Genomic DNA, 13,318 nt, shown 5'->3' on the forward strand with positions numbered 1-13,318 from the left:
AATAACCTGGCGGAACCACAGGAAGAGAAAGAGAAGGATGCAGGTTTGAGTCCTAAGCTGGCATCTCGGCACCAGGAAGGTGTGATGACACTTGGGCAGGTGGTGCCAGACAACATGGCCGGGCAGGAAGAGGACGGGAGTGAACCAGGGCAGGGGCTGCCATCTGTGCCCATGCTTCACACCCACGTGGCCACCCCCAATCCCCCGGGAGCTCTCAATCACCCCCTAGGGGCATCTGGTGGGTAAAGAAGATGTTTGGTTTGTTTGTTTGTGACAGTCTTGCTCTGTCGCCCAGGCTGGAGTGCAGTGGCATTATCTAGGCTCACTGCAACCTCTGCCTCCTGGGTTCAAGCAGGTCTCCTGCCTCAGCCTCCTGAGTAGCTGGGACTACAGGTGCCCACCAACACACCTGGCTAACTTCTGTATCTTTAGTAGAAATGGGGTTTCACCACGTTGGCCAGGCTGCTCTTAAACTCCTGACCTCAGGCGATCTGCCTGCCTCAGCCCCCCAAAGTACTGGGATTATAGGCTTGAGCCACTGCACCTGGCCCTAGATGTAAGATTTGGGACTAGTCAGTTGAGTTTCCTGAGCCTTTGTTTTGTCCCCTGTAAAATGAGAGTCACAACTATCTTGCAGATGATTGTGCAGATTTGATGAGCCGATGCAAGCAAAGCATGGAGCCCTGCACCTGGCACAGAACTAAGGGCTGAGCTATGAGTTCATTCCCTCGGAAATGACACCCCGGCCTCCCTTAACAACCTAGAGGCAGCAGGGAGTCCTGAGTCATTCATCGCCTGGGTCAGTGACCATTTGTTCTCAGTGGTGAACAAAGCACATTGTTTCTGTCGCATTGGGGGCTCCCAGTGGACGGAGGGAGACAGACGTCATTTAAATGATCTCATGCGTAGAGGTGAAATGACCTCTCTGTTAAGTGCTATGGATGAAAAGCACTGGGGTTAGATGCTATGGATGTGTGTGCTCTGGGGTTCACAATAGGAAATCAGACTCAGGGAGTTAAGAACAGTTTTCTCCAGGAAACAATGCTTAGGCTGAAGCAAGGATGAGGCAGGTATCCCAGGCACCAGGAACAGCAAAGGCCCCATGGAGAGGCACAAGATGCTGCGCCAGAGGCGGCAAAAGGGGACCCTGCATGAGCTGGGCACAGCCCACCAAGCCGCACCATCTCCTTCACTTCTCTCTCCTTACCTGGCACCCTGAGCCGTCCCAAGCCTCCTGGACCTCATCCCAGAACACACAGTGAGACAGGAAGGTGGTGATGCCCACTGTGAGGTCCCTGCCGGGGACTGGCTCCAGGTCAGACTCAGGGACCACAGTCAAATAGTAGACCCCTTCTCCAAAATGCAGGTCCTGTGGGCTCAGGATCCACGTGGGCAGCTCATCTGTAGGACAGGGGGTTCCAGGTCAGCCTGAAGCCTCCTTGAGATGGGTGTTAAGATCATGGGAGAGGGTGACTGAGGCCACTTGGCAGGAAAGCAGACCCGGCTGGTTTTGCCCCACCCCCGATGTCCTAGGAGCACTTTCTCCTCCTGAGACCAGGAGCATAGAAGAAGGGGCACTCCCCAATCGGGGTGCATGGCTGACTCAGACAGACAACGGCTCAAACACAGATTCTGCTCCTTATTGGCTGTATGATCTCAGACCAGTTCCTTTTCCTTAACCTCTTTGTTCTTATCTGGAAGTAGAGTTTTTGTTTTGTTTTGTTTTGTTTTGTTTTCAGAGTCTTGCTTTGTCATCCAGGCTGGAGTGCAGTGGCATGATCTCAGCTCACTGTAAACTTTGCCTCCTGGGTTCAAGCTATTCTTGTGCCTCAGCCTCCCACGTACCTGGGATTACAGGTGTACGCCACCTCACCCAGCTACTTTTTGTATTTGCAGTAGATACGGGGTTTCGCCATGTTGGCCAGGCTGGTCCTGAACTCCTGACCTCAAGTGATCTGCCTGGCTCGGCCTCCCAAAGTGCTAGGATTATAGGCGTGAGCCACCACACCTTGCTGAAAGTGGAAATTTCGATAATTCCCTCTCCCAAGGGTTGTCATGAGGATTGCAATGAGGTCAGTTCCATATGAGCTTGTAAACTTCCTCGGGGCATATAGTAAGTGCTCACCTAATGTTGGCAAATAGTAACACCAACAAAAAATAAGCCACTGAATGTGTGGGGTGGTTTTTTTTCTTTGCTTTTCTTGCTATGGCTTCTGATTCCCAAGTGAAGCTGATCATACCCCAGGCAGCAGCTCAGGAAATGGTCACAGGCCTACCTGAAGCCGCCGTTGGTACGAGGTAAGTTTGGGCATCGTAGCTGCTCTTGTTGGGGTGGTAGCCGTAGCCTAGGCTGAGCGTGAGCGCGATGTCCGGTCTCCAGTGCAGCTGAATCCCCAAGGTTGCCTCCCCTGAAGTCACGTTCACCCACAAAGCTTCAGGACTGGTCAGGTTCAACACGGTTGGCTGGCTGTGTCCTTGTGAATGCCGGGGCAGCAGGATCTGTGCTCAGAAACAATCCTATTGAAGGGATGCCAGGAAAGCAATGCCAGCCCATGGGCATCAGGGCTGCTGTGCAGAGCTGTGTGGCCTGAGCACCTGGGAACCGAAATCCAGGCCGGGCTTTGCTCATTGTATTAGTTTCCTATGGCTGCTATCACAAATGACCATTGTGGGAAGCTTAAGACAACACACAGTTGTTATCTTAGAGTTCTAAAGGCTGGAAGTGCAAAATCAGTTTCCCAGGGCTAGGGGAGAACCTGCTTCCCTGCCTTTTATGGCTTCTGGTGGCTGCCTGCATTCCTTAGCTCACAGCCCCTTCCTCGCATCACTCCAGCCTCTTGCTTCTGTCATCAAGTCCCTTTTTTTTTTTTTGAGACGGAGTCTCGCTCTGTCGCCCAGGCTGGAGTGCAGTGGCCGGATCTCAGCTCACTGCAAGCTCCGCCTCCCGGGTTTACGCCATTCTCCTGCCTCAGCCTCCCGAGTAGCTGGGACTACAGGCGCCCGCCACCGCGCCCGGCTAGTTTTTTTTTTTGTATTTTTTAGTAGAGACGGGGTTTCATCGTGTTAGCCAGGATGGTCTCGATCTCCTGACCTCGTGATCCGCCCGTCTCGGCCTCCCAAAGTGCTGGGATTATAGGCTTGAGCCACCGCGCCCAGCCTAGTCACTTTTTTGTCTTCTGGAGTCACCTCCCTTTCTGCGTCCCTTTTATAAGGACCCTTGGGATGACACGGAACCCACCAGATAACCCAGGATAATCTCCCCATCTGAGGATGGGCAAGACTCAAGCACATCTGCAAAATCCCTTCGGCAGTTTTGTTTTGTTTTTGTTTTTAGACAGGGCCTGGCTCTGTTGCCCAGGCTGGAGGGCAATGGCATGACCACAGCTCACTATAACCTTGAACTCCTGGACTCAAGTGATCCTCCCACTTTAGCCTCCCAAAGTCCTGGGATTACAGGTGTGAGCTACCGCACCTGACCTTCCTTTTGCATTTAAGGTGACATATCCACAGGTTCCAGGGATGATAACATAGAGATCATTAAAAATTGTTATTGAATTAGGCATTGATGAGAAAATTGTAGAAGACTAGAATAAAATCATTAAAATTTTGAAAAACATGAACTTATATTGTAACATGGCATGTTTATGTTTTTGTTTAACTTTAAAGAAAATCTAACTGGATATTTTATTTTATTATTTATTTATTATTATTTTTTTTTGAGATGGAGTCTTGCTCTGTTGCCCAGGCTAGAGTGCAGTGGTGCAATCTTGGCTCACTGCAACCTCTGCCTCCCAAGTTTAAGTGATTCTCCAGCCTCAGCCTCCTGAGTAGCTGGGACTACAGGTGCCCGCCAGCACGCCCAGCTTTTTGTATTTTTAGTAGAGATGGAGTTTTACTAAACAGAAATGAGCTAATGCATGTCAAAGTGCTCTGCAAACTGTTTTACTGTTGGCCAGACTGGTCTCAAACTCCTGATCTCAGGTGATCCACTCGCCTTGGCCTCCCAAAGTGTTGGCATTGCAGGTGTGAGCCCTCGCGCCCAGCCTAACTGGACATTTTAGAGGCTGTGTAATGGGAGTGGTTTCTGGAATGAAGATAACTAAAATTCCAAACAACAGGTATATATAACCAGGAAAACTCTGGTTATCCAAGGATTGGTGAATGAACATACATTTATAGTTTTAAGTTAAGTACAATGATTAAGCTAGGGTAAGGACCTTTTTTTGTTTGCTGTTTTTTGTTTTGTTTTGTTTTGTTTGTTTGTTTTGTTTTGTTTTGTTTTTGAGATGGTGTCTTGTTCTGTCACCAGGCTGGCAGGCTGGAGTGCGGTGGCATGATAACTGCAAGCTCTGCCTCCCGGGTTCAAGCCATTCTCCTGCCTCAGCCTCCCGAGTAGCTGAGATTACAGGCACACGCCATCACATTCAGCTAATTTTTGTATTTTTTTTTAGTAGAGACGGCATTTCACCACATTGGTCAGGACAGTCTTGCTCTTCTGACCTCATGATCCACCCGCCTCAGCCTCCCAAAGTGCTGGGATTACAGGCATGCACCAGCGCGCCCGGCCTGGTGCTGTTATTTTTTAAACCAATCTTGGTTCACTGCAGCCTCAACCTCCTGGGCATAAGCAATCCTTCTGCCTCATCCTCCTGAGTAGCTGGGACCACAGATGCATGCCACCACAACTGACTAATTTTTGTGTTCTTTGTACAGATGGTATCTCACATTGTTGCTGAGGCTGGTCTTGAACTCCTGGCCTCTAGTGATTCTCCCACCTTGACCTCTCAAAGTGCTGGGATTACAGGTGTGAACTACCATGACTGGCTGGTAAGGATCATTTTGAATGATTCTCTTTTTTAACCATTTTTTAAAAAAATAATTGGCCAACTTTCAATTTCAACCAAGTTGAAAAAGAAGACAGAGGCCGGGCATGGTGGCTCACGCCTGTAATCCCAGCACTCTGGGAGGCCGAGGCAGGTGGATCACCTGAGGTCAGGAGTTCAAGACCAGTCTGACCAACATGGTGAATCCCCGTCCCTACTAAAAATACAAAAAATTAGCCTGGCGTCGTGGCAAGTGCCTATAATCCAGCTACTTGGGAGGCTGAGGCAGAAGAATCACTTGAACCCAGGAGGCAGAGGTTGCAGTGAGCTGAGATCTCGCCATTGCACTCTAATCTGGGCAACGAGAGCAAAACTCCACCTCAAAAACAAAAAAAAAAAAAAAGAAGAAGAAGAAGACAGAAATGCGGCCAGGCGCAGTGGCTCATGCCTGTAATCCTGGCACTTTGGGAAGCCAAGGAGGGAGGATTGCTTGAGCCCAAGAGTTGAAGACCAGCCTGGGCAATATAGTGAGAACTTGTCGCTACCAAAACTTTAAAAAAAAAAAATCAGCTGGGTGTGGTGGCTTGCACCTGTTGTCCCAGCTACTTGGGAGGCTAAGTTGGAAGGATCATTTATGCCCTGGAGGCAGAGGTTTCGGTGAGCTGAGATCATGCCACTGAACTCCACTGAACTCCCACCTGACTTCTGACGACACCCCAAACTTCTACCTCGATATTCTCCGACAGATTCTTCATAGGTATGAGCTGACCACTAGGGCTGGTCACACGGAGGCCACCGACAGTCCCGCTGACATCGAAGTGGCTTCGGGCTGGAAAGGGGCTCTTTGGGAAACTCATCATCTGAAACCGAGAGCAAGGAGTGTTGGCCAAGGCCCCTGAGAAGCTGGCGGGTGAAAGGCAAGGTCCTCAGACTCAAGGAGCAGTAGCCCTGGCGTGTGGGGCAGGTGGGGCCTACCTTCCGCTGCCGCTGCTTCCCCTGGCATGTTTCCAGCGTCAGGGCTGAGGCCGCAGAGAGCCTGCCCTAGAGGACCCAGATCAGATTTGCTTTGGCTGAGCAATGACTGGACTGTAAAACCATCCAAGTCTTTTTTTTTTTTTTTTTTCTTTTTTACACAGAGTCTCGCTCTGTCACCCTGGCTGGAGTGTAATGGCACAATCTCTGCTCACTGCAACCTCCGCCTTCCGGGTTCAAGTGATTCCCCTGCCTCAGCCTCCTGACTAGCTGGGATTACAGGTGTGCACCACCACACCCGGCTAATTTTGTATTTTTAGTAGAGATGGGGTTTCATCATGTTGACTAGGCTGGTCTCGAACTCCTGACCTCAGGTGATCCACCCTCCTCAGCCTCCCCATCCCAGTCTTTCTTCCCCAAAAGCCAGTAAGTCTTTAAGAGAAACACATTTGCTTTCATTAGGGCTCAGGGAGTACACGGTCAGATGTGCTTTAATTTGCGGATGGAAAAGAGCCTGGGTTGGCCATTTCCAAGTTATGGCACTAAGCTGGAAGAGCTTTATTTCCAGTGACTACCTGAATCAAGGCTGTTGGAGAATTTTGCAACACAATGGAAAGAGGGTGAATCTGGGAGCCCAGAGGTCTGGGTCTGAAGCCCGGCAGAGCCACTTACTTGTGGCTTTGCGAAAATCATTGAAGCTCACCGGCACAGTGGGCACCATCATACTCAACACAAATGAGCAAATGCCTGTGAAAGTGCTCTGCAAACTGTAAAGGCTGTCCCCAAGGACGCTACTGCTGTTGTTACCTTTATATCCACAGGCTCCTGGCCGTCCTCCAGAGAGTCGAGCAAGGAGGCAGTGGGCAGCATGAAGGTTGCAGAGTCTGCAGCATCCGTGCGCAGGGAGGAGCCTTGCCAACTCCAGGGTTGTATTCTGGCCACAAGGTGAGAACAGAAGTGGCAGGGGAGGGAGGAGAAAGTCAGTGTCGAGGAAGACCCCACACCTCCTGCACAACTGGGAGCCCAGCTTCACCATCAGAGTGGGGGTGTGTTTGGATCCCTATAGGTGGTTCAGCATGTTTGTTTCAGCAGAAGCAGCACAAGAGGCAGCTAGACTGGAGGCTCCTTGAGAGTGGGGCTTTGCCAGCCTTGTTTACTGCTATACCTCCAATGTCTACAGCAGCGCCTGGCATATAACAGGTAGTCCATCAATATTTTCATTGAATGAATAAATGAGCTTGGACGCAGATTTTTCTCCAGGGTTATCTTCCCTTCCTACCTTGACCTCTGATGCCATGTCTTGACCCAGCCCCATCTTTTCTGGTCTTTGACTTTGCCCCTTTCTGATCGTGTTGGGGACCCCATTTCAGATCGTTCCTCTAATCAGGATACTGCTTCGGGAAACTGTCTCTGAGATCTAAGAGGGAAACCCTGGCAGGAGGAACCGAGGCTTGGGGCACGGGGTCCCAGTGTTGCCAGCAGCATTGTCCAGCTCCTGCTTGTCAGGTGGAGGAATGGATGGTGTGAAGCATCCCAGGTATGGCGTCAGTGCTCGATGAGCCCTGTGTGTGTGTGTGTGTGTGTGTGTGTGTGTACAAGCCCAAGGTAAGTGGATCTTGAATTCCTACAGGCCCAAGGAGCAGCGGCTGGCCAGACACACGCAGGGCATGGTTAACAGAAGGCTGGTCCTATTCATTCAGTCCCCTCGCCTGTACAGCTGCCATGTGACCATCTCTCAGGACTCCTTCAGGTGGATCTAACACTGGGCTTGGCCCCAGGCATGGAGGCAACTCCATGCCTCCCTTCCTGTGCTGTGCAAACACTCAACATGGTGACAAGGGGACCTTCTCTCGGTGGAAAGCCCTTCCCAGCTCTAGGTCCCATCACTTCTCCTTCTCCAAGTCTGGTCTCCTGAGCTCTGCCTAGCACAAGGTTTTGGAGTGCGGGTGTGGAATGAGCCAGGTTAGGGGATGAGCTTTCTTGGGGACCCATGGTGTAGCTGGTTTGTACCTGTTTGTGTACACAGAGATGGAGGGGGTGGCCAGCACGGCTGGAAGGCCCCCCGGCAGTTTTCCCAGCAGGAGGGCGGTCTGCACATGCTCCACGACTCCAAGCAGCCGCAGCACTGTGGCGCTCTGGAAAAGGAGGCAGGAGGATATTGCTACGGACCTGCTCCCATATGCCATCTTTGGTTACTGTCACCAGGCCAATGTGGCACCTTCAGGAGGGATTGGGAGAGGACAGAGAGGAGGGAGAAAGACAGCCTCGGAGGTGGCCCAAAAGCAGCATTCATAAAGTTTCCAGACTGGCTTCTATGAGCCCATTCCGTCCTTACGGTAACTTGGTGTGGCAGGGGCTTCACTAGCTCCATTGGACAGAAGGGGGATGGAGGCACAGAGAGGACAGGAGACTGTGGGAGGTCACACACTGATAAGGGGAAGAGCTGGGACTCACGGCGAAGCATATGGCTACAGAGCCTGTGTGCTGAGCCATCAGGCAATGTGGCTGTCTGGGCTGCTGACATCTGCCAGCACCCTATGGCTTGTTCCAGGGGAAATGGACAGCTGAGAGCGAGGCCATTTCACCAGGTCTCCTGGGCTTCAAATCTGCTCCCCACCCATCCCAACTCCCAGATGAGGTGCATCCTGACACCACGGCTGGTGCGGGGACCCAGGAAGGGCAGGATGTTTGCACAGAATCCCTACTGGGGCACAAATCGTGTGTGTGTGTGCATGTGTGCACGCACATGAACACACAAGTGTGAGGGTGATGTCACTGCATGTGAATGGCAGTGTTTGAGCGTGTGTATGTCTGCGTGAATGTGAGCGTGGTCCTGAGCGTGTATGTGCATACGGTGTTTGAGTGTGCATAGGTGACTGCATGATTATGGAGCGTGCAACCATATGTGGCAGTCTGTGAGTATGTGAGTACATGTGACTGCATGGCCCTGTGTGAAGATGTGTGCGTGTAAATGTGCACCTGTGTGCAAAAGTGTGTTCTTCAGGCCATGTGAGAGTGTGAGGCCTCTCAGTGTGCGTGTGAGCTTGCACGTGAGTGTGAGCGTGGCCCTGTGTTTTTGTGTGTGAGTGTGTTTGTAGAGATTGAGTGTGTCTGAGTATGTGTGTGTGTGCATCCAAGCATCTTTGTGTGTTGTGTGTCTTTCACTTCTTCCTGAATAGAGGTGATGGCCCCATGTGACAAAGAACTGTGCAACAGCAAGAAATGGGTTTTGTGGCTCTGTCATTATGCCATCTAGGAGGCTATGTCCCCACCAGGATGCTGGGGCCACGTGAGACAGTGCTACAACCTGTTCTTACTCTGGCAGCTGCCTCTCTTCTGTGTTCTTGGTAAAATGAGCCAGGGTTTTACCCAGACCTCCTAGGGGGTCCATATGATCTCTCCATTTGGCAGCTTATTTGGGGTGAAGCAGAGTGCCTTGATTTACACATGAGGAAAAGAGGCTTAGGTAAACTCTGTATCTTGCCCAGGTCACAAGCCTCCTAAGTGACAGAAGCAGGATTCAAACTCAGGCTGTCTCATTCCAGAGCCTGTGATTTGCCCACCACTCCACACTGCCTCCCGGAAGCCCTGCTCTCTGGAAATTTTCTTACAGCTCTCAGGGCAACACCTTAACCTCTGTGCCTCAGTTTCCTCATCTGCAAGATGGGGGAAAGCTCCACCTAGAAAAGCTGATGTAAGTTAAGCATTCGGAGTGTATGAGGTCTGCATCTGGCCTGGACACCCACCTGGCTGCCGCTGGCCTCGGCAAGTTCTTCTGGTCTGTCACTCAGGGAAGCTTCCAGCACACTGCCCACAGCCTGAAACAGGTCCCTGGTGGCTGCCTGGCGCCTCTGGTCCTCAGGGCGGGCCTTGGCATTCACTGTCAACAGGGACTCACTGGCATGCTGTAGAGCCCAGCTGGCCTCCCACTGGGTTCACCCAAATAAGGAAAAGCAGTATGAGCCCCCGCTTAAGATAAACCATTCCTGTGTCATTCAAGGGACAAGGGAAGCAAGGAGGGGAACAAGCCAGGAAAGAGCTGAGCTAGACCTGGCATACAAGCTCCCTGTATCTCTGGTTTGAGACCAGGTCCTCCCACCTTACAGTCCTCTAAGATCCTTCAGAAAAGTAGCCTGGTCTGCCTCTGAATCCTTCCCAGAGTGCCCTGCACAGTGCCCAGCACACAGTAGGTCTTCAGGAGCATTCAATGACTAGGGGATGGATGGATGGATGGACAAATGAAGGATGGATAGGCAATTGGATAAATGGATGTATGGATGATAGGTGGATGGGTGGAAAATGGATGGATGGAGGATGAATGAATGGGTGGATGGAGGATGAATGGGTGATGAATGGACGGATGGATGGGTGGGTGGATGGATGGTAGATGGATGGATGGGTGGATGGTGGGTGGATGGATGAATGGTGTGTGGATGGATGGATAGATGGAGAATAGAGGATGGATAAGTGGGTGGGTGGATAGATGGATGGATGATAGGTGGATGGATGAATGCGTGGAAGATAAATGGATGGAGGATGGATGAATGATGGATGAATAGATGGATGGATGGTAGATGAATGAATAGGTGGATGGTTGTGTGGGTGGATGGGTGGATGGATGCAGTACATATTCAAATTTTGTAGTTTTATATGTATTTGTGAAATTATTTGTCTAATGTCTGGCTGTCTCAGTAGTCTGAAAGGACCTTAATGGCAGATGCCATGTCTACATGATTGCTGCTGAATTCTCAACGAGTTGCACATTGGCACGTACTTGACACCTGGCACGTACTTGACATTCAGGAAGCATTTGTTAAATGAATGATGAAATTAATGCATGCATGAATGGATAGAAGGATAGAGTGGAGGATGTGTACAGGTACATGTGTATACAGTGTATATGCATGTAAATAGATGGATTAGCAAATGGATGTGTAAATGGAAAGTGTGATATCATGAATAAGCCCCAGAATCAAGACCAGCCTTGTTGGCTTCAGGCTGGAAGATTTTAGGGGCACAACCTGCCACCAGAGTGGGTGGGTCAAAGCCAGGACAGTTCTCTCCTCTTCTGTTTTTTTGTTTGTTTGTTTGTTTTTGAGACAGAGTCTTACTCTGTTGCCCAGGCTGGAGTGCAGTAGCGCAAGCATGGCTCACTGTAACCTCGAACTCCTGGGCTCAAGTGATCCTTATGCCTCAGCCTCCTGAGTAGCTGGGACTACAGGTATATGCCAGTATTTAGGCTTTTTTTTTTTTTTTTCTTTTTTTGGTAGAGATATGGTTTCCCTATGTTGCACAGACTGGGCTTGAACTCTAGGGATCAAGTGATCCTACTGCCTCAGGCTCCCAAAGTGCTGACCCACTTTCCCTGTTTTTAGGGCTTCTTTTTATTGTTATTTTTTTCATGGAGTTTTGCTTTGTCACCCATGCTGGAGTGCAGTGGCACAATCACGGCTCACTGCAGCCTTGACCTACTGGGCTCAATTGATCCTCCCACCTCAACCTCCCGAGTAGCTAGAACTACAGGTGTACTCCATGATGCCCAACCAATTTTGTTTTGCTTTGTTTTTGTTTGTTTGTTTTTTGAGACTGAGTCTCTATCACCCAGGCTGGAGTGCAGTGGCACGATCTCAGCTCACAACCTCCACCTCCCGGGTTGAAGCGATACTCCTGCCTCAACCTCCCAAGTAGCTGGGACTACAGGCGCACACCACCACGCCCAGCTAATTTTTGTATTTTTAATAGAAATGGGGTTTCACTATGTTGGCCAGGCTGGTCTCAAACTCCTGACCTCAGGCAATCCACCTGCCTCGGCCTCCCAAAGTGCTGGGATTACAGGCATGAGCCACCGTGCCTGGCCTTTGTTTTGTTTTTGAAGGGATGAGGTCTCACTATGTTGCTCAGACTGGTCTCAAATTCCTGGCCTCAAGCAATCCTCCTGCCCTGCCTCCCAAAATGCTGGAATTACAGGCATCAGCCACCACACCTGGCCTATGGTTTCTATTGGCTGTCAGAACCCTGAGAACATGGTGTTTTAATTTGAGTTCTCCAAGAAGCAGATCCTGGAGCAAGGATTTGAGAGCAAGTCATTTATTTGGAGATAATCCCAAGAAACATTTGTGGGGAGTAGGAGGTGTGACACAGGGAAGGGTGGAAGCCAGTACAGAAGTGTGATCAAGCCCATTACCTGGGATTCACTCCTGCTTGGGATTATCCATCAAGAGGGGTGAGGGAGCTGGGGTATTTATACACCAGCTCTATTAGTTGCTGAACACTGCATGAATTCGCAGCCATATGGGCAGGTAGAGTAGGCTCTGAGGGTCAGAGAAGACCCCCAGAAGGATAAGGAAGGGCAGGAGCTCGCAGCCAGATGTCAGGTTGGCATGCACTGAAGTTGAGAACATGAGCAGTCAGTAGCAGTGACTGGACTCACACTTGGCCACCCAAATATTAATGAGATTCAGTTACTCCCTCAAGTTGCTCACCAGCAGATGGAAGAGTGAGAGTCTGGGCAAACAGGCCCTCTCACCCAGCGTGAGATACATGGGCTGCAGGAGGGGCACCTTCCCATGAATCACTCATGCAGGACCCCTGGAAAGAAGATGGCAGAGGTCTTGGCAGCCCCAGGAGAGCCCTGTGACCAAGGGACCCCTTCAACCTATGCTGATCACCCACCTGCCATGGAGGAGCGTGTCCCACGGTAGCCTCAGTAGATGGAAGCTACTCACCTGGGCCGAGGGTGTGAGTTCCCTACTCCGGCGGGTCACCTCTCTCAGCACCTCGGCCAGCTCCTGCACCCTCTGCATGTCCTCCAAGCTGGCGGTGACTGTTGACAGGGACCCCAGCACATGCTCCCTGACCTTGGCATGCGGGAGAAAGGCAGGGAGAGGAAATGTAATTCCATGGCTCCATGAAGTAGTGTCAGGAAGATGCAGGGTCAGGAGTGACCAGGCTTATTAGGGGGTTCTTTTTCTTTTCTTTTCTTCTTTTTTTTTTTTTTTTTTCCTGAGTCAGAGTCTCTCTCTGTCACCCAGGCTGGAGTACAGTGGCATGATCTTGACTCACTGCAACCTCCGCCTCCTGGGTTCAAGCGATTCTCAGATCTCAGCCTCCTGAGTAGCTGAGATTACAGGTGCACACCACCACGCCCAGCTAATTTTTTGTGATTTTAGTAGGGACAGGGTTTTGCCATGTTGGCCAGGCTGGTCTTGAACCTCTTTTTTTTTTTTTTTTTTTTTTTGAGACAGAGTCTCGCTCTGTCACCCAGGCTGGAGTGCGGTGGCCGGATCTCAGCTCACTGCAAGCTCCGCCTCCCGGGTTCACGCCATTCTCCTGCCTCAGCCTCCCGAGTAGCTGGGACTACAGGCGCCCGCCACCTCGCCTGGCTAGTTTTTTTGTATTTTTTAGTAGAGACGGGGTTTCACCGTGTTAGCCAGGATGGTCTCGATCTCCTGACCTCGTGATCCGCCCGTCTCGGCCTCCCAAAGTGCTGGGATTACAGGCGTGAGCCACCGCGCCCGGCCTGG

General features: G+C 50.9%; 1 protein-coding gene across 2 annotated transcripts in view; it reads right to left on the reverse strand.

Moving 5' to 3' along the window:
- The window catches only part of LOC102121495 (polycystin-1-like protein 2), a 105,151-nt gene that overhangs the window by 45,703 nt on the left and 46,130 nt on the right, over window positions 1–13,318 (reverse strand). The window contains exons 17-23 of one of the 2 annotated variants that reach the window (XM_045381936.2): window positions 12,521–12,652; window positions 9,542–9,724; window positions 7,806–7,930; window positions 6,603–6,729; window positions 5,552–5,683; window positions 2,277–2,499; window positions 1,208–1,401 (exon numbers count right to left, since the gene is read on the reverse strand). In XM_045381936.2, the coding sequence (XP_045237871.2) occupies window positions 1,208–1,401; window positions 2,277–2,499; window positions 5,552–5,683; window positions 6,603–6,729; window positions 7,806–7,930; window positions 9,542–9,724; window positions 12,521–12,652 (1,116 nt within the window). Of the gene's footprint in view, window positions 1–1,207; window positions 1,402–2,276; window positions 2,500–5,551; window positions 5,684–6,602; window positions 6,730–7,805; window positions 7,931–9,541; window positions 9,725–11,012; window positions 12,384–12,520; window positions 12,653–13,318 lie in introns of those variants that run through there. The other variant, XM_045381935.2, reaches the window with a different exon arrangement.

The sequence above is a fragment of the Macaca fascicularis genome, chromosome 20, assembly GCF_037993035.2.
Source record: "Macaca fascicularis isolate 582-1 chromosome 20, T2T-MFA8v1.1".
Lineage (NCBI taxonomy): Eukaryota > Metazoa > Chordata > Mammalia > Primates > Cercopithecidae > Macaca > Macaca fascicularis.